Source organism: Mytilus edulis, chromosome 6, assembly GCF_963676685.1.
Source record: "Mytilus edulis chromosome 6, xbMytEdul2.2, whole genome shotgun sequence".
Classification (NCBI taxonomy): Eukaryota; Metazoa; Mollusca; class Bivalvia; order Mytilida; family Mytilidae; genus Mytilus; species Mytilus edulis.
In genome coordinates, this window is record NC_092349.1 from 4,094,007 (window position 1) to 4,115,599 (window position 21,593).

The 21,593-nt window shown below is 30.8% G+C and overlaps 1 protein-coding gene across 3 annotated transcripts; it reads right to left on the bottom strand.

The window, feature by feature from the left end:
- Positions 1-5,010: 5,010 nt before the first annotated feature.
- LOC139526981 (T-box-containing protein TBX6L-like) lies at positions 5,011-16,139 on the bottom strand. 3 transcript variants are annotated; one of them, XM_071322183.1, is made up of 8 exons: positions 15,939-16,139; positions 15,090-15,264; positions 13,132-13,315; positions 10,077-10,344; positions 8,230-8,376; positions 7,906-7,973; positions 7,449-7,513; positions 5,011-6,204 (listed from the first exon to the last, which is right to left on the bottom strand). In XM_071322183.1, exons 2-8 carry the CDS (start codon positions 15,220-15,222, stop codon positions 5,549-5,551), a joined length of 1,521 nt encoding a protein of 506 aa, XP_071178284.1. In that variant the 5' UTR covers positions 15,223-15,264; positions 15,939-16,139; the 3' UTR covers positions 5,011-5,548. The 3 variants fall into 3 exon arrangements, with proteins under 3 accessions (XP_071178284.1, XP_071178283.1, XP_071178282.1); XM_071322182.1 differs by lacking the exon at positions 15,939-16,139 and having other exon boundaries at positions 7,449-7,501; positions 15,090-15,466; XM_071322181.1 differs by lacking the exon at positions 15,939-16,139 and having other exon boundaries at positions 15,090-15,466.
- Positions 16,140-21,593: the final 5,454 nt, after the last annotated feature.

Below are 21,593 nucleotides of genomic sequence, written 5' to 3' on the forward strand. Positions count from 1 at the left end.
TGTATGTGCTAGAAAAGAAATAGCACCAATAGGAGAAAACCATATACCTAGTACATACTATACCAAAATATATAAATCTCAGCTAAAAGTAATGAGGCTATTTTAATATTTTAAGGTTATTATGGCGTATTAAATTTTTTTATTTTTTTTTATTTTTAGAAATAGAAATACCATGTTTTTTTTAAATTGTAAATTTATGTATAGATGATTATCTTTTAATTGTTGTATACCGTTGTTTTTATAATTTACTTTACTGTTGATATGTCCATCAATATTTGCAATGTTTTAATTGATAATATTAGAAAAGTCACCCAGATTTTGAAAAAGTTTGTTTCAATCTAAAACTAAACTATTTCGATCAATGCAAAATATATATGTTGTTCTGTGTTTATATTGTCTATATAAAGTTATCTGTATTGTTGCCAAAAAGTGGTTCATATTTGTCAATTTTATATATACTAATGAACAGATAAGGTACAAGTTTCTATCATGTTGTATTTAAATGTTCTGCTTTGCATTTCTAAATCAGTTTCTTTATTGCAATACAATTATTCCTCTAATTCTGCACCATTTAACCCGGTTCTAACAAGTTTGATAAATTTTGATGCACCACACGTTGGTTACATTGGTCGTGCGAAATTGTCAGTCATATCTAGTCGGACCAATACACTTGGTATTTTCCCTAAAATTCCAATTGGTACTGTCCTTTTTACCATTTTTCAAAGAAAAATATTCTACCACTTTACTCCATTGAATACGAATTTCTCAATTTTTCTCGAATGGCTGAATATCGCAATGAACGAAATGATGGAGAAGAAGCTATATTTCTAATGAATTCAACAGAAGTATCCACATTTAAGGACGAAATCGTGATTAACAAAAACATGATACGAAGTGAGCGATACTAAATACTTGTTGTCAATTTTTAATCAATTTATCTTGCTAAAATGACTTTACAATTATGGTTATTTGCAGAGATATTCAAATTTGATGAAATTTATACATTCAAATTACTCTGTAATAAAAAGACTGGTTTACTTCTAACATATGGTTAGTTTAAGTATTCAGTATAGGATGTCACGTGCGTCTTTTTATTTGGCTCTACAATGTGTTTATCGTCTGCCAGCACGTTGATCTATGAGAGAGGTGCAAAACAGTAAATGTGGACAACATTCACATATCTTACATGTATTTTTTTCACAACTTTTTTCATCTGATTCAACTTATGAATCTTCAATTTTTTTTATAAAGATATACGTAGGATTACACAAAAGATATTCTGATCAATGAAAATATCCCTTTATAAATTTCGTACCTTGGAAGAGCATTTCTGGATTTACTGATCCGCATAGCGTATTAACTAAACATTTGAGATAGCAATATACCAGTATGTAGACACATTAGGGGCTATATGACTAAAATGACATAAAAGAATACATGTACTTAATTTATCCATCTACAAGTGTATGGTCATATTTAAAGGTTATATCTTGTTGATAAAAAGTAAAATAACAAAGATACCTAACTCCTGAAGAAAATGCTAGACCAAAAGTTCCTCAGCTACAAGCAATGTGCAAAATCGAAAGCTCAAACATATCAAATGAAGAATAAAATGCAATAACGTTATGATATTTTTATCGCAACAAGCTTAAGTTAGACACGTCCATCCCCTCTCCCTACCAATTACACTTTGTTTCAAAGACGAAACAAGTAATTTCATTATCTCACTTAGGACTTTGCTGTGCTGTTTCCGAATCCACGAAGGTTGTGGATCATTGGAACGTTTGCTCATCATGATAAAATCTAACCCCTAGCCTGTCAGCTCAAAGATGGTGAAATCGAACCCCGCACATAACAGTACTTTCTTAGCGTTCAACTCAAATCGACTATAGTATTGCTAGTTTTCCTGTCGAAGTATGTCCTCCCAGTCACGCCGGCTTCCTCCGTCAATAACACGAAATTAAAGTAGTGCTGAAAGTTGCGTTAAACGAATTGAATTCTTGTAATGTAAAAATATTTAAATTATAATAACTTTACGACATTGGTTTGTGCAACAATGTTTTGACTTTCACAACATACTACGGTATGCATTATATCTTGAAACAGTGATTTGTACACAACTGTTTGGTGCATTTTATTCCCACACTGACCGGAATCCAAATTTCATTGTTTCAAAAACCCACGTATCTCATTCTAAACTATCGAAGGCTAGTTTAGAAAAAGCTACGACTCTTTTTCATTAATCTTGAATGATGACCATGCAACCAACGACAACCACTGAATTACATGCCACTTATATCACCTAACATATAACAATATTCATTGGCTTTGCTCAAAACTAAAAATCCTGATATACTGTTGCTATTTAAATTATATCATCTTATTTTTTTATTTTGATTGATTGGTCGGTTGTTGGTTGCTGAACGTCCAGTGGCAAATAGGTTTTGCATGACTAAGGACAATTCTCTTTTATTAAGTAGTATTTTTGCTTGTTGTATATATGTCTCAAGATGGCGTATTCCGAATATATTTATTTGTGAAATTATCTATTTTTTAATGAATCATTATTATCATTATTTTAATTAAAAGGAGAAAATCTTCATAATTATTTCAATATCATTTGTTGTGGACTTAAAATAACACCTGTAGATTAGTTGTTATGGATTGCAGCAAATGTAGTTAGGTGTCATACCACCTTTTGGTTCCCCACTAAAATGAAACTTTATTAGACTAATAATTGACTTAACAACGTTCATCAAAGAAGAATTTGACGTCTCTAGTTTCAGAAACCGCTTTAAATGTAGAATTACCTGTGTGGTCTTTAATGTTTAACAAAATACTGATATTTCATTGCTATCTGTTTAATTTTAATTTATTACTGTCGGTGACTTTCAAATCTTGTCATTCATTGACAAATTCACAACATAAAAGACACTTGGTCGTATATAGTAAACAATCTACAACGTCATTAAAAAATGTATTTAGTGGTATACATACGTATTTAAAAAACACATCTAATATATTTCCTTGAATAAAAGGAGATATGGGTATACATATGTCAGTGCGACACCAACCCAACGACACTTAAAGATACCCAAACACGTAGACTGGTTCTTCGTCCTTTATCAGTTTGGCTCTGATATACCCGTATGTTGCAAGGGAGAGGACCAGCCTACCAAACAAGTAAAGGAAGAATATAATCTTGTTCCGAATGTCGTAGTACAGAAAAGCAAGAGTGCCTCCTGAAAATATTATTTTCGCGATAACAAATATGTATAGTAATGTTTTGTGGTTTCTAGTGCTATTAACTTCATTTATTCCCCGCAAATATAATACAATTAAGTCTACATACATATGTATTTTAAAAACAAATCTAGCAGATGTATTGCATACATACATTAATGCGACAGCGACTTAATTACATACAAAACCCAAATACTAGAGGCCTTGTCTCATCTTTTACCAATGGGTTGGAAGATCATTAGCGCTATTCGAAGATTAGTTTTTCTTATAACAGACATGCAATAGTATCTTTGAAAAAGTTGTGTAGTGATATCAACTTTGGTTCTTCTGGTATTAATTTTTGATTGTTTTGGTGTTAACTATCACAAAACCTGAATGCTTCATATTGTCCTTAAACTTTTGATAATGCTTAGCCAGTTTACCAACAAAATTTTTTTTGAAATATTTTTTCCATACTACCAATGACTCCTTTATGCCATCTTTATTCTGATTTGAAGCAAGATTGCCTAATTTAGAGTCGAAATGTGAACATATATTTGCTACATATCCGTAACTTGGATATACATATTGGTCTAGCAGGACGGTTGTCCCATACGGACGAATTGTGCCCGCGTTTTTTTCCGTTCTTTATATCCTTTAATCAATATCAACTCCCTCAGTCAAATCTGTATCTGTAACTTGTTTTTATTCGAGCGTCACTGATGAGTCTTTTGTAGACGAAACGCGAGTCTGGCGTATATACAAAATTAATCCTGGTATCTATGATGAGTTTATTTAGACTTCGGTTTTTTTCTGTCCTACTTAGACCCTTTCAGTCTTAAGCTTTGACAAGTGTGGAAAACAATATCTTTTGATTCTATTTTTCGTCCTTACTTAGGTTTATTTTCGACCTTTTACGGTTCATAATAGCTTTAAAATTATATTTCATAATACAAAAAAGATGTGGTATGATTGCCAATGAGACAACTCTCAACAAGAGACCAAAATGATAGAGAAATAAACAACGATAGGTCACCGAAAGCCTTCAACAATGAGCAAAGCCCATACCACATAGTCAGCTATAAATGACAATGTAAAACAATTCAAACGAGAAAATTAACGGCCTTATTTATATACAAAAAATGAACGAAAAACAAATATGTAACACATACGCAAACCACAACCACTGAATTACAGGCTCATTTTTATTTAAACTACTGACAAAAGCGACCTCAGTTGATTGTTTTTTTTTTAAATAGATTTAAGTAGTTGATTGTATTTTTTAAATAGATTTAAGTAGGACATTTTTTCAGTTTAAGTAAGATCATCGCTGTTCTACGCATGTCTATTATTTTGGATGTTATGTACTCTAGATGTTTGACTAGTTTGCTTTTGTTTCTTATGTCGTTGTTTTTGTATTCATTTTGTCGACACTTCTTTGAGTTTATATGACATTTGGTATGAACACCTATTGTGCCACAGGGGAGCAGGATCTGCCTATGTTTCCGGAGCACCTGAGATTAACCCGGGTTTTAGTGGTTCGTGTTGTTCAGCCTTCAGTTTTCTGTGTTGTGTTTGTGAACTGTTTGTCTTTTCGTCTATCTCGTTTGTCAGTTTGTTTACTTTTATCTGTTTGATATTTTGTTTCTCTTTACATGTTCTTGTTGTCTTTACTATTAACGTTGACATTGCATTCTATCTTTTTTAGACACTTATATGTTGACCTCATATATACAGTATATATATATCTATATCACCTTTTATGAATAAAAAAAGAAAACGTCAGTACTTTTGAATATTTTATTTGGATCTGTCAAAGATACCAAAAAAGAAGCATTTATAATACAAAACAACATTTTAACAATAAATTGTGAATTATTATTAGCACCGTTCTAATCTCCACTCTATCAATACACCACATTTTTGCAGTAGTTCATAATAATAATAAAATCTCTTTTGCTATTTACATATATGAATATTCAACCCATACTATACAAAGAATGTGTAGGGATAAGTATCCGTCCATTTCCCGGACATATATAAATACAATTAGGAATTCAAGATGGCTGACCAAACATGAGGTACAACTAATAACTCAAAACAAAACAAGGTCACATGTTTCATACAACTAACAAAGTTTTAGAAATATCTCTGAGTATCCGTATATTATTTTGATTGTCACAAACAACAAAAACCTGACCTTCATGGTCAGCACAATCTTGATACGGGTCAATAACATGACCTTCATGGTCAGCACAATCCGGATTTGGGTCGAGGCCCTAACTGTTCATGCAGAATTATTGTAATGTTTTTTTTATACACTAGTTCAAGACATTGACCCTGGAAAGTTCATATTCATCATGTGTACATTTGGTGCAAGGTGGGTTGGGTACGGCTGAGACGGCTGCATGTAAGTACATGATGGTAGAGATGGATGCTGAGGCGGTGATGTCCTGATACCATAGCTGTGGTTGACTGATGACAAGTGCCCGGATGGTTGGCGTAATGCGCAATCGCTAGTTTGACCGGAAAGACGGCATGCTTGCATCTGTTGATGGCTGATATTGTGCAGACCTAAACCTGACGATGATGGTTGTAACAAACTTGATGAAGATGATGAGACTGGCATGAACGATGTCGGAGATCTGTTGATTGATGGATGATGAGGGTAGTATGATTGGTCGCCGACACTGGAAAATGTATGACTAGAATAAGGTTTTAATGCAGAACTCATGAAGTCACAGGAATTCGGGCTGATAGCACTTTGTTGTTGTTGTGGGCTTGTTGTCTTGTTGAGTGGAATACTTGTGTCTTTAATTCGGCATGCTGTAAGATCGTTGTCGTGGTTACCCTCGTGACTAGCTTCAGAAACAGAATCGTTGTCATCGTCTGATTTGGCACGTGAGACATTAGTTGCTGGCATGGTAACCCTTTCCGGTGTTGTTTCATCTTCAGATTTCACTTTCTTTGAAGTTGGAGAATCTATAAAACAAGGAAATTGTTATAATAAAGAATGATAAGGTATATAATTTCATTTCAATCGAGATTTTTAAAAAGCAGAAAATGACACCTTGTTAGTAGTGTGTATGTATATAAATCTATATAGTTAACATTTTGCTTGATATACCAAGTATATAGCATTTAAACAGTGTTGACATTAATTTGGTTTAAAACGAAACAGAGTGGTGAAACTAACTCCACCAAGAATAAAAAGATGGCAAATAACTTTATTTAATTACCCGTAGTCTGTAATTTCACAAAAGTTGTTTTTACAGAAATAGAAGTTATTTTGTTCACTTAATATTCATGGAATGTAAAAGAATGCATAACGCGCATTTATTGCGCATATAACTGACAAATTATGTGTTTGATGTCACAAGAAGCATAAGAAAAACAACAATATAACGTATGATTAAGTTTGACAGCGATGAATAGAGATATCACCTACGTAAGTTCGAATCGCATTAGATTTCGCAAAATGTATGGTAGTTATAAAACATACAACCGATACAGACGGACCAGATATCTGTCAATGGTGTATTGAGAGTCTTTATCACTTAGTTATTAATTAAAGAAACCGATTTATCAAACAAACATGAAGATCATATTCCAATTCTTTACTTTACTATTGCAAAAGGAAATCAATCGAATAAAGTTGTGGTTTTTGTACTCTTCTTTATGTCAATTAACCATTATTTAATTACTTCACAAGAAAGAACTGAAATGATTGGCTGCTGTTTGAACTAAAGCACGTGATCTTAAGCATCTCTAGAGCTTTCGATAAAAGCAGGTGTTGCAAGACGGCAGTCAAATATTAATATAATTACAGCAACGGAAGGTGCGAAAAGTTTCGATGGTATTTCAGCAAACACTTTGCTTATCTAATTTGCTACCGTCATCAATATATGGCATAGCGAAGCTAATTTGATCAAGAATACGTTGTGATCGAATTCCCTCGTCTCTTTACTGATCGTATCGGACAAGGTGACAGAACTAAATACACCTTCGGTAAAAAATGGCGTTCCGAATAGCAATAAACCCGCCAAATCTGTCTAAATGGGGTGCTAGAATAGTGTTACGATTTGCCCTGCTAGCAGATTTCAGATGAAAAAGTGAGTTATATTTCGACAGACAATTATTTAAACAGACAGAAAATTTAACAATAATGTAACGATTTAGCGTAAAAAATGGCGAGGAAAGGAAATCAAAACAAATCTGTTTCTCACCTTTTTCTGAGATGTCGTCAGATGCTGGTCTTTTTACGCTCAGTCGATGGTCCCTGAAAGAAGAACTATTAAAATTTAATGCATATCGAAAACAAAACAATCTGAAATCGGCTTCAAGATATATTGAAAAGCAAAAACTAATAAAAAGCTTCAATCAAGTTTAATTATATTGCTTTACCAAAGCTAGGAGTCGACCCCATTGTGACTTTAAGATGAAGAACAGTAATAAAAATGTTTTTCCCATCATTATATTATATAATCATCTAAAGATTCGAAGCAAGATTGGTCCGTTATAATGTTAATAACGTAAATTTAGAAACTTAAAAATGTTAATTATTAAATTCTTAAGCTTAAAAATATTAATAATTTAAATTTTTAAGCTTAAAAAATGATTAATTTTAATTCTGAAACTTAGAATTAAACAAAACAGCTTTGCTTTAATGGAATAGCAACTCACCTCCTACCCATTCCGTTGTCTCTGAACCCTTTAGCAAATGGATTGTAGTCAATTTTCAACTGTGTGATCTGTAAGAGAAACAAATGATATAAAATATTTTGCCAACACGTTGAAGAAGTTATACAAATAAATTTTAAAATTTGAATAACATAAATCAACTTTTCAGAACTATTTAAGATTGCATTAGACTCCCATTCATAGTTTTTACTTCGTTTATACATTGCATATTATTTCCCGCAAATTTTCGTTATCAAATTGGTCAGAATTGGTTAAGATTTTTTTCTTCTTTTTTCTTAAAGGTGTACAAATTAAAAGACTGATTACCTGTTCGTTCTGATACGCTGTCACTGCAATGAAGGTTGTCTCTTCAAAAGCATAGGTGTTGAACGAGTTCCATCTCATGGTGAAAATGTCGTTTGCTTGAACTATGTGAACACGTGGTTGATACTTGTGCATGGAGTTTAGGATGATCTACAATATAAAGGAACAGTTAATAATAAAATGGTCAAATATCGTAAAATTTAATTAAATAAAAGAGGCTATAAAAAGCTAAACATAAATTGAACAACTGGAAGTCTGTAAAAATTCGTTTCTTCCTAATTTTGCGAAACCAATAAGAATAGAGACACTATAAATTGTATAGCTAATAACCACAAGAGTCCAGACTTTTGTTACGTTCTTTTTAAATATTTATGAAGTTAGGATTGTAAATGATTTATGTACATGTTACATGTTACGCCTAATAACGCGAAACTAATGACAAAATAGTTCCCTTTGGAACAACATAATATACATCTTATTTCATTTATTGTCTGTTTTCGTACCTATAGCTGTCAACATTTTACCATAGCAATATATCTGAAATTCGCCAAATCAAATATGAATCTACTTTTTATAGAAATTTTATGTTCTATTTTGCGGGTACGGTGATATCCGTTTCAAGGAAAATTGGTCATAAATAGAACGAAAAACATGTAAATCTGTCCGAAAGAAAATTAGATTTCATCACTTGATAATAGTTGTTTTGTTATATTTGTAATTAGTAAAACACACGTTCTTTGTACTTTTTTATAACCCATCTGTTCACAACATTCGTTTATAGTATGTTTTCAGCAAGGGTCGTTTTGAACTTTTTGTTTCACGAGGAATCGGACAAAATTGATATGTTACATCAGAAGATGTTCATTTCAATTATAAATGGTTTTTGAAATTAAATATCTGATCAGAAAATTAATTAAGACACAATTAGCCATTTTCTCAATAGCTGTTAGATGTTTATCGGAAGCTTTCTGTGTTGTTCGATAGCCTCTTTTTAGACCGCTAAATGGCGTAAAAGATTTGATAAATGATAAGGCAATTAAAACCAATTAAGTTGTTCAGAATGAAAGTGCCGGGGTGGGATAAAAGTGTAAAACGATTCTGATCCTATCCTGATAAAAAAGAAACAAAATGAGAAAATCAGAAATTGAGATATTTCAATCTCCAATAAATAAACATTTTTCATAGAAAATAGATGTCCATTTCGGGCATTATTGAGTGGTTTCTTAATAATTTACGACAGAGTAAAAACAAAGATCCGTGTGTTGTTTATATGAAACTCCCTTTCTGCAATAACTAATTCATTTGGGAACTAAAATCTATTAGCTAGTAGCGTTCCTTTCATGCGCTTAATACATGCAATTATAAAAAGTGATCTTCTAACATAAATCGCGACCCCATAGGGACCAAAGAAAATCAACAACTACTCTATGATGAAGCGAAAAACAGATATTTCTTTTAAACGTTATTCACCAATTTGAAAAACTTTGAATAGAAATATGATAATTATAAAAGAATTCGTGGCAATTTGTTTCTTATTCACGAGAAGTTCCTCGCGTTCTTTGACTTGCTAATAAATTTTTCCATCTTTTTCAATTACGTATGCGACATTGATAGATTTCGTATCTTAAATGCTTGTGGTTAATGAATTTGAACATGTAAAGTTTGGCAATAGAAACAAGGAATTGAGCTATACTGTTTCAATTTTGACAGAACCATAGATGACAGAACTAACTAAAAAACTAAGAAATATAGAAAATGTTTGCCGGCAATTTCCAAACATGATAAAATGTTGTGTTAATTCGAGGGGGAAAAATAAATAGATATTAATATAAATAAATAAATAAACTTACATGTCCATTTTGATCAAGGTTGTTGTTGGTCAATTTGAGCTTGTGGAACGTAAGCGGCTGTTTCATCCAGTGGGAACCGGAAGCTGGAGAGTCTGGGTGGATATACAGTCTACCAGGCATGTGGGGTTCAGCTTTACCGGTGACGACCCATTCTGAGTTGTGGTACTTGTAGCGACAGTCATCTACGGGTACGATGTCGACCAATAAAATGTACTTTGAGTGAGGATCTAAACCTTCCATGGCAACCTTTAGTGTTGGAAACATACGCCTGAAAGAAAATAGTTAACATTTATACAGATGTAAAAAAAAAAATCCTGCATTTTAAAAATGAAAATAACCACGACATATAATTCTTTTCATTCAGCCTTTTTGTATCTGTTAATGGCGGAAAGACGGCACATGATTGCAGCATTTGTTAGTATCAATATTTATTCATGAAATGTATACGTTGATGAATTAATAATTCAAGTTAATTCAAGAAATATTTAAACTATAATTTCAAAAAATAATTCATTGTATTGAATATCAAATTTTCAACTTTTCGAGGACCTGAATAACCTTAACAATATGGAATGTTTGAAGTCAATAGGATTAACAAATTGGACTAATATTTTTATTTGTAAGTGTGATTTTTATGTAACTGCTTGTAAGTGTCATCACTTTTTAAAAAGATCTTATCTTCAAAACAATATTACACGTAACCTGATTCAATAAACACCTTGCATAAATATATTATTTCTATAAAAACAAATTCTATTGTGTTTTAAGACTGAAGTGTTTTGTTGATGTTGCTTGCGGCCCCCGGTAAAGAACGATAATACCTTCAAGTATGCTTCTGCAGAAAGGAAAAGGTGTTATAACAACGTGTTCAAATTATCAAGGACCCTTGTGGTGAGAAATTTGATTTTCTAATTGAATTAAGGTGATAAATTTGTCGAATGAAAAGACATACTTTTCTATGACAATGCAAGACATTTGTCCTTAGTTAGTACTTAATTAAGTGACGATTTTGTCAATTGGCAATTTACATACTTTCAATAGTATTTATTAAAATGCAAAGAGTTATGAGTCTTTGATCCAAACATAAGTGATTGTTGACCCCTTGCCTGAGTGAAAATTAACACCGTTTAACCTACTGGATATATTATTTAAAAATGACTCCTGTTTTGTCAATTAACACATACAATTGCATATTTAAAACAATTATATTGCTTTGATATAGTTATCAAAGGGAGAAAAAAATTCGCAACAAATTTTACAAACTTAAAAGTCGTATTTTGATAAACATAAAGAATTTCTAATAATATGCAGATAAAACTAATGAACAAAAAGTGGACATGGCTTAAAAGGTAACTCTACCAACCAACATATCAGAAATAACTTGATTCGATGTCCTCACATAAACATACTTATTCTATTTTATTTTTCTAATTTAATTTCAGTTGAATGTAATTTCATTAATTGGACAACTAAATAATCTTTGAAAAGACAGGAAAAGAAAAGGATTTATTCCGGTGAAAATCAACACCATTTTAACTTGCGCTGTAGGGATCCAAACAAATTGGTGGCCAAAATGTAACTTGACGCAATTCTGTGAATACCGCTGAGGTCGCGTGCGGCAGATGGACTTTAATGCTACCAGTCAAATTGCTGGATTAAAGCCCCGAATAAGGCAACAGCTGACTACGATTTTAAAGAAGCGGTCGTCTTTTATAATAGTTAATTAGAAGCCAAATCTTGTTGTCTTCACACTTTCAATTTCAAATATTCACCTTTCAAAAATTATAGCGGATTACAAACAAATTATTTAGAAATTTTGGTGTTACATTTCGATAGTTGCAAAAAGATTTGTCTGGCGCGTGTCATGTAAATTGAGGGTCATTGGACCAAAATAAATAAAATTTAAAAAGACAAGTAAAACGATTTTTTTACAGAACAGTTCTTTTTAGTGAGAGAGAAAAACAGGAAAATTTTCAATTAATAGAATGTAAATTACCCTCTATTGATAATATTTCTGATTAATTAATTTCTACGGAATAATAGTAGGCGGTATCAGACTTTACGTCTCCTAAGGAAAAAAATCTTTCTTTTATAGAATTTATATAATTCTAACCTATTGTCATAAAAAAAGACGGTATTATCTTTGCTGACGCAATATGACGAATGTTAGCAATTTGTTGTATTTTTATTTAAGATTTCGTTTCTTTAGATTGAAAATAAAAAAAGAGATTGGGTTGCAGAGGAGGTGTTATAATCTTTGAAACTTGATTGGTTAAATTAAATCTGTTTTTAAGATTAGTAAAACGATATTGAAATTGGATTATCTATTTTCGATACATGATGGTACTTGTGAATTTAGCTTCTATCCTTAATTCATGAGTATGTGATTTTTTTATTATTATTTCTGAGATCATCAACAGAGGTATTTGTGTCTGCTGATAAATTTAATACATATTATTCAAACTTATGGAATTATTTAAAATAATTGATACCTATGAAAAACATAATAATTAATATGCTGTGATCACAAATAAAAATAAGTAGAAAAAATAACTTTCCCACACTGGTCAAAAATATTTCGTGAAGCGATAAATACAGAATATAAGTATGCATTGTGCATCAATTATGGATTTAAATAGGTCACAGCGACATGAAATGTCAACTGTTAATCTTATATTTACAGGTCAATAGAAAACAAACTTGTAAATAATAACGCAGGCCGATTATTAATTCTCAAAAGTCGGATTATATCCTTAAACAATTGGTGTTAATATTTCTATTGTTAACGCCGACTTTTTTGTTTACAATTAATGATTGACACAAAATTTTACTACCGTGGGAAAATTCATACTTCTAAACAAGAGAAAAATAAAACAATTGTCAAAAAGTTGTAATTTCTTTTTTAATTGTGTAATAATTACTTTGAAGTTTTGATATTTAATAAACTAAAATAATAAAAAATCAAAACACTGATTTCCGTGCGAAATTATTTGTATTTCATATGATTTTGAATGAGCAAATTTTGAATAGAAAATAAATAAATAAGAATTCATACCTTCCAGTTTTTGTGATGATCATTTCTGTACCAATGTTGTGGAACTTTTGCCAGAGGTCACGGTTTTCCAATGTGATCTTGATGTTCTTGTCTGAAGTCTCATTCTGTCCTGGTCCGCCCAACATACGCTTGTGGTCCGAGTGGGAGCCGAGTGAGGGATAACCACCAAACTGTTGGCTCTGGCCTAAATTATAAATAAAGTTTTAAGTTATGAAATAAACATAATATGAAATAATTTAAGACTAGACGAAGAGTTTATAATCTTAAGAATATATGCATTTTTTCCATAGTTAAGATCATTTGTGTTTCAAATTATTTGTTTGCATATAGATCTCTTCGAAATTCAATTCTCAGAAAGTTGTACATACTTATAAATAGTGTTGTTTCGTAAGTACAATTACGTTTTGTCTTCTTTATTGCAACAAAGTGTTTTTTTTTTTTTTACCAAAATCTGTAGATAACAACCAACAAACGTTGAACTATTTTAATTTACGAAAAGATTTTTAACTGTCTTATACCTTGTTAAATTAAACCAATGTATTGTTGCTTTAACTACGTCGTAACTTTCAAAGATAAACTAGTTATTATGGTATTTTAATACAAGATTGTCAAATTATAGCCTTCTTGAGTTTAAACCGTACGTATAGAAATAAACATAAAAGTGAACAATATATTCACAATTTCCTTCTGAATGAAACAGAAAATTAATACTTTTCACAAGAGTTGAAATGGAAACAATAATTAGTGTATCACCTTTAGGTATATAAATTATTTGATGGCTTATTTTGCTGTGAATTTTTTCAATTTCTGATTGTAATTTAAAATACCAAATTTATACAATACACTTTTTTCAGTGTATTTTATATTACTGAAAAAATGTTTTATATTAACTTTGACAAATATATATATATAAAGGTCCGAAATTTTAATCAATATAATATTCAAGAAACATAAATTTGAAATGGCGGTAAAAGTTAAAAATATGTATATCTTAAAACCACTTCTCTTTTGATCATCAAAAGAATCTATTTTATTTTAATATCATTTTTTACGTGTCATGACATGGTTAATCATGTAAATAATATGAAGATGTTTATTAATAAATTGTTACAAAAACAATGTCTCGTCTAGTGGTGAAAGTGTTCAGACCTTGGTTTTGATAACAATTACTCTCGTCTGCTGGCCACGTGCGATGCAGACGACGAGTAGTTTAATACGAGCTTATTATTACTTTAATTACTAATTACAACCTCACTTTCTTCAACTCCAACCCATAATTAGTTATGTGTAAAATACAACTCAAATTAAGTAAATTATTAAATTGCAATGTGTATTGTAAATAATTTGAAATAAATGTATTAAATATACATTTAAATGTCGAAGAAAAAACTATCGATAGAAATGAAAGGATATTGACAAAATATTTATATTTCTAAATATATAGATTCTCAAATTCTGAATACATTTGATATATAATTCAAAAATAGCATAATTAATATTTGATGAAAACCACAGGAAAGTTACCAAATTTGCTCGAAAATGATTAAAATTGATTTCTGAAAGATGTGCTACTGACATCTTTTGTATTTATCTATTAAAGACTGTAAGATAATTCAATGGGTGAAATATAAAACCTGTCAACTCCAAAATTCTAATTATTTATTATGTATAAATTCCAATAATTTTACCGAAATATCATTAATTCATCTTAAATTTCGTGTTCATATTAACATTTATTGAAACCGTTCATCACAGTTCGAATTGCAATTATTAGCAAACACAATAACGAAATACGAAAATATTTAAGCATACATATTTAACTTGAAACAATTCACTAAGATTCTTATTCTGAAAATCTAAATATATTGTTACTTAACCATTTAACTTTTTTCCCCCCAATTATTTCGTTATCTCTCTCTATTTTATTTTAATAATTTGCATATAGATTTAATACTTACTAGAAAGACCCATTGGGTCATGTGCTGGATGGACGGGAAATCCGAAAGAAAATGCTTGTGGCGATGGCATAAGTCCAGGGTGTCCAAGAGGAAAGTGTCTGGCTCTCTGGCTCATGAAGTCATCCTCGTACATACTGGAGGGTGCTGCTGAAGTCGGTGTAGAATAGTGGTTACCCTGTAACAGGAGCATACTGTTGTAACACAAAAGTCCAAGTATAAAATATCACAAGTCTTGTAAAATATCCGTATCTAAACACTAAATAGATTTATCAAGTATGGTGAAGTTGCTTGCACCTTAGTCGAAAACAGAATACTTGAAGTTGTGTCGGACTGTCCTTAATATTGGATTTGAATGTTTTTCTAAGCATCCCAGAATTACTTATTTCGTTGATAGTTTGAGTAGTCCCTTTGTTCTTTTTGAAATGTTTTGTCAATCAGCTGTCAATCACCCAGTAAGGTGCAATTATCGTCTGCGCAAAAGGTAAAAATTGCTATTTCGAATTTACCTGTTGGCTTGGACAATTAGTAGGCGTGGCCAAGCTACCCCATCAAGATTTTGAGTACTTGGAGAAAACATACACGCTTACAAAAACGAGTTTTTAATTAACCATAACTACTTTTTTAATTATTAGTCAAAGTAAAATTTTTAATCAAAATAAATCATTTTGAATTTTGAGTACAAAATGGCATTTTGAGAAAATGTAAAATTGTTATCATTTTATATTTTCTTTAATTATTCTAAATGACATTTTAATACAATGATAAAAATAAATAAATAAATAAATTTATATCGAACGGAAATATCCCAGATATTTTTACAATTATTTACCATACAAATATTGATATTACCTTAGGAATCTTCAGTTATTTCTAACAACACAACTTTCACACTTTAAAACGAATTAACTCTTCCTTTCTTCAAAACTTGTAAAAATTTCCAGTTGAAAAGTGCGAAGCTTCAAACAATGGAAGAGTAAATTTTAACAAATTTAAATACACTTTTCTGAGAAGATTTTTGTTCAGAGTGACTATTGCTTATCAAATTTAACAATCTCGGTGCTAAAGCTTTCCGATAAGTCAAACACGGTGTTTTGTTCCGCATCGTATCTGGCTCCGCCTCCGTTTTTCTAGAATCCGTAATTATATGACGAACTTTGGAACATCCCTGATGCTGACGGAAAGATTCCTTTATAACTGTGATTGAATACACATTTAAAAAAGTTTGTTTCTTTTTCAATGAATTACTCTATAGACTAGTTTATTTATTGGGACGTGGGTTTTTATGTAAGATAACTTAAACTGATGAAAAACAAAACCGTATGTGCTATTTTCATATTCTTTAATACATAAAATATACGTAAAAATAGTTTTCTTCAGAAAACTTTCTTCTTAAATGGAGAATACGCAATCTGCATTGCGCATATTTATCTAAATTTATTTTCATGTATATTCACTGTACTAATTTATTTTAAGGCTGTCATATTCGAGATCCCACACTTAATCTAAATATTACTTTCAAAAATTAAAGGAAAAGTAAAAAAGAAGAAAATGTATACAAGCTTTTGATTTTATAAGAAAAACTGCGACGGTACAATGCTTATTAAACGCATTTTTAGAAATAGCGACAAATATTGTTCCTTTCGTCTTGTATTTTTCACTTTATGAGTATAAATAAGTGAAGTTTGAATTTGTTATATATTGATATATATTCCATTTATATTGTAGTTTAAAATCTAATTTATGAAAAATCACATCTAAAGTATAATATACGTAACAGTTCGTTTAATGGAATATTATTATTTTTATTTGCTAATTTTATTACGGATATTCGGAAAAGTGTCTCCTTTCTAAATGTGTATCATGGACAACCCCTTGTTAACAAATTATCGTCAAAGACTCGAACAAACGAGATCTCTCACCTGATACAGACTTATTTCCGCTTTTTAGTCAAATTTCCGCGGGGGATGATGTTTATCTATATTTTTGTTGATAGGTAACGGGTTAAATTATCAATAAAGATAAAACGATTTGCTTGTAGATTTTGTTAAATAAATTAAAAACCAATTAGATTATTTTAATAATTTCGATTGTAAAAAAGGTTTCGTGTAAAAGATATTATATATATTGCATGAATTCTGTGAAGGAATTTTGAATATTAATTGACGATTAAAAAGAGATAAATTGACATTAAGACGCAAAACAATAAATACAATTTTTATTAGAATTCAAATTATAATTTCAACAAGCCTTCAAATTCAGGACACTGTTTCTGAAGATTGTCAGAATATTTCCGGATAAATTTCTAGAATTGGTGCGTTTATAAGATTGCTTATACCGAATGAGATATAATTGAGGAATATAAATACCAAACATACTGAAACTAAAGAATATCTTGGAATGCATGATTCTCTATTTTTTAGCTTGCTGTGTTATATTGGACACTTCCAAAAAAAGGAGAAGGTCAAAATATGCTGAGAGTATTGGTGGAAAGGGGACCTTCATTTTTGCATTCTTTACTTTTAGGCCATTTTTTCAAATGATCTATACTGCCAACTTATCCATTAACAATTCTTTGGGGCAATCTTTTATTTCATTTATTTTGTTGGCAAATATATAGATTACGTATCTATGCATCCACTGTCTGCATAGATACAAATGCTGATATGATGACTTTTCTTGTATTAAAAGTTTCCAAGTAAACAAACCTTAACAGATTACTTACCATAAAATTTCTTGACCAAAAATGAGCAATTAAAAACCAATCAGTCTTTTTATTTCCCTTTAAAGATGGGAACTTTATTTCAATGGAGTCAAGTTGTCTTAATGCTTATTACATCTGGATACCTGCTTTAAAATCCGACCACTATGGCTTTAAATGTCAATTTTAACGTTAATTTTACGAGTAAATCTTTAGTTAAATTTAAGCTTTGATCACTTAGAAAGGAGGTTGAAAACTGAACGAAGTCCGTTTAAGGATAATTTCATTACGACCCGGAAATAACAAGGGTGGTCAATTGTCCATGATTTAAATATAGATTCCTACACTGCAACAAGTGTATTACGATATTTCTCCACTCGAGACAGTTAAATTTTATTATTTAAAGCGCGAGGCTTGCCGAGCTCTTTAAATAACTAAAATTTAACTGTCGAGAGTGGAGAAATATCGTAATACACGAGTTATAGTGTAGGAATCTGTTTCTCTAATGATTTTTATCCTTCTTTTTTAAAGATTTTCAGAAATTTGTGTTCTTTATATGCGACGTCATCAGGCATGGTCGCCTTTTTTCATGACGTCACAATAGAAAAATTCAGAGGAAAACAAAACATTTAGACGTCATAATCAAATTTCGACCAATTATTTGCCGAGAACAGATTTTTCAATTTTTCTCACACCGGTCAGGAAATGTGAAAATAGCACAAAAATTAGAGAAATGCCGTTTAAGGTTTACAGGAGTGTTCTCGCTGTCATGTGAAAATATTATTTCAATTTGAACGCAGAAGATATTGACTTTTTTGTAAGACTGCAAACACCTGCATATATGTTATTATTTGGGAACTAAAACGTTTAATCTATAAGTATTAACTAGCTTTAATAGAAATGAAGAAGAACGAAATGTGAACCCTGTACCTCCCCGCTTGATGCCCGGTCTGTTTAAGAAACTAGGACTTAGAAAATTACAGCCTAAAAACACGATTTTAGAGCTGCAAGGCTTACATTTGAAGTATTTGCTCAAACTATACCATTTAATATCATACAAATAAAACAAATGTTTGGGTATATGTCAAAGACACCCCAACCCAATAACACAGAAAGGTCAGACATGACAACTATTCCTTATATATTTGTACAAAGCGACAACTTTATTATATTCGGAGACACAGTAGACATGCTAAGTGCTGCTTCTGGAATGATAGCAAATGATCTTGTCGAAACCTCTGCTTTACATCGATACACGGCTATAGGGATACAGTTACTCAAACAAATTAAAATGAATAAAGATACCAGACGTATATAAACTGTGGAGAACATTTGTTTGATAACAAATCATCTGTCTCTTAAATATGACCAATGTTTATACCAAATTCTAAAAAAATGCAAAAATTGCTCTTCAATTTTCCGAGGCCGTTAATTGACAAGGGCGTATATTTCCCCTCCCCTTACTCCATTCCTGGTTTTCCTTTTTTGTTTTTAATCCAATACATACAATTCCTAGCCTGATGGCAAAACATGTTCTGTCGTCATCACCACCTCGGGTACCAGTTTTATCATTGATATAACCCCAGAATTAACAAGTTTGCCTTTTACTAATTAATTATCATACAGATCTGTCAACACTTTGATATCTAAAAATCGAAATTTGATGAAAAAGGGAGATAGTTATATCAATAGTTCGTTGTTAATTTGTAAAGAAATCAGTGATGATTTGTATCAAGATAATAAGATGTTCTGTAGTACTGTACTTGCATACGTAATAATTCGGTATGATTCGACTCACAAAAGTTGTTGCACTTTGAATGCTGTTTTCTCGCTCATTGGAGAGAGAGAATTGTATTCATTTTTTTAAACAGAGAGACAAAGAGACAGAGAGAAAACAATCATTATTTGGGCACAGAGAGGCAGAGAGAGAATTTTATCCATTATTGATAAACAGAGAGACGGATGGAGAGAGAATTTTATCCATTATTGATAAACAGAGAGACGGATGGAGAGAGAATTTTATCCATTATTGATAAACAGAGAGACGGATGGAGAGAGAATTTTATCCATTATTGATAAACAGAGAGACGGATGGAGAGAGAATTTTATCCATTATTGATAAACAGAGAGACGGATGGAGAGAGAATTTTATCCATTATTGATAAACAGAGAGACGGATGGAGAGAGAATTTAATTCATTATTGATAAACAGAGAGACGGATGGAGAGAGAATTTTATCCATTATTGATATACAGAGAGACGGATGGAGAGAGAATTTTATCCATTATTGATAAACAGAGAGACGGATGGAGAGAGAATTTATCCATTATTGATAAACAGAGAGACGGATGGAGAGAGAATTTTATCCATTATTGATAAACAGAGAGACGGATGGAGAGAGAATTTTATCCATTATTGATAAACAGAGAGACGGATGGAGAGAGAATTTTATCCATTATTGATAAACAGAGAGACGGATGGAGAGAGAATTTTATCCATTATTGATAAACAGAGAGACGGATGGAGACAGAATTTTATCCATTATTGATAAACAGAAAGACTGATGGAGAGAGTCAGATTCATTACTTGAAAACAAAGAGACAGAGCGAGATTATTTTCAAAAAAATAAAATTTAACTTCAAGGAGGAACTTTTACACAAATAACTTTATGTATACTAAATTTTACGTTATATTAGTTTCAAAATATTAAAATTAGTTTGTATATAAATAAAGTGTATTTCTATATCATTTGCATTAAGATTATAAACTGATTTCTGATGCTAATAGGAATGTCTAGAGGGATGATCTTTAGACGTCTGGGTTGAGAATTATACTTCTTAATTTATTTAGTAATTCTCAGAAATATAATATCATCAATTTACTCTTTTATATCCCATTTAGTAAATTTTCACATATTCAACCGCGGTTACCTTTAATGTTTTAATTACAGAAAGTACAACTCGTTAACGGCCTTACGTTAATCCGAGATAGAGGACACGAGGCCGAGGTAGACGGACTAATACTCGTTAGTCTCGTTCTCGATCGTCTCGCTGCATTTGACCTAATTACGATTTTTGTAAAAACATGGCCAGTCTTGCTTATTATATTCTTATACATTATTAATTGGATTAAAACAACAAAATTTAAGTCAGAGGAAATAGTACTTAAAACAATTATCATATGTGTAAAATTGACGCTTTTATTTTTCAAATTTGAGTAGATTGTTTTTTTGTTGTGAAATTTTAATGCAGTAAAGAAGCCACACATCTGTCTGCCAGAGTTTGTCTTACTATTTTAGTAAAGAGGAACTGAAAGTGATATAAAAACATATCTTTAAATCATTTTCTTTTGGTCAAACAGTAAGACAAATTTAAGAGGTGAAAAGGAAAAACAAAATTAAATAAAAGAAATAAAACTTACATAATTAAAAAATAATATAATAATAATTAATATGTAAAGATTTTAGAAAAAAAAAAAAAAAAAATTTCATACATAAGCGAGTGAAAAAAACGAAAATAAACATGAAATGAATACATGTTCATTGCAATTTCGATGAAATGATATTTTTTTTTATCTAGATCTCTTTTTTTCTGTTCTTATAAAATAAATTACCGTCTCTATTATTTCTATAATTCATTTTTTTTTATACCGTATTACCATTCTGCAGGTATGATTTTAATCTTCACATTTTATGCATTTAAACTTGATTTATTTTGCCGTTTGCATAACGAGCAGTGACATTTATTTCATTAATATTAACCTATTCCATTCCAGTGTGTATAATTTTTATATTTTAATTATATACA

What these genes read in the sequence shown, in the direction of transcription:
- LOC139526981 (XM_071322181.1), bottom strand. Translation starts at nt 15,279, where the DNA reads ATGCTCCTGTTACAGGGTAACCACTATTCTACACCGACTTCAGCAGCA. An exon ending in ATCATCACAAAAACTGGAAG is followed by an intron (nt 10,345 to 13,131) that starts GTATGAATTCTT and finishes ATTTTCTTTCAG; the next exon opens with GCGTATGTTTCCAACACTAA. An exon ending in CAGCGTATCAGAACGAACAG is followed by an intron (nt 7,974 to 8,229) that starts GTAATCAGTCTT and finishes TTTCTCTTACAG; the next exon opens with ATCACACAGTTGAAAATTGA.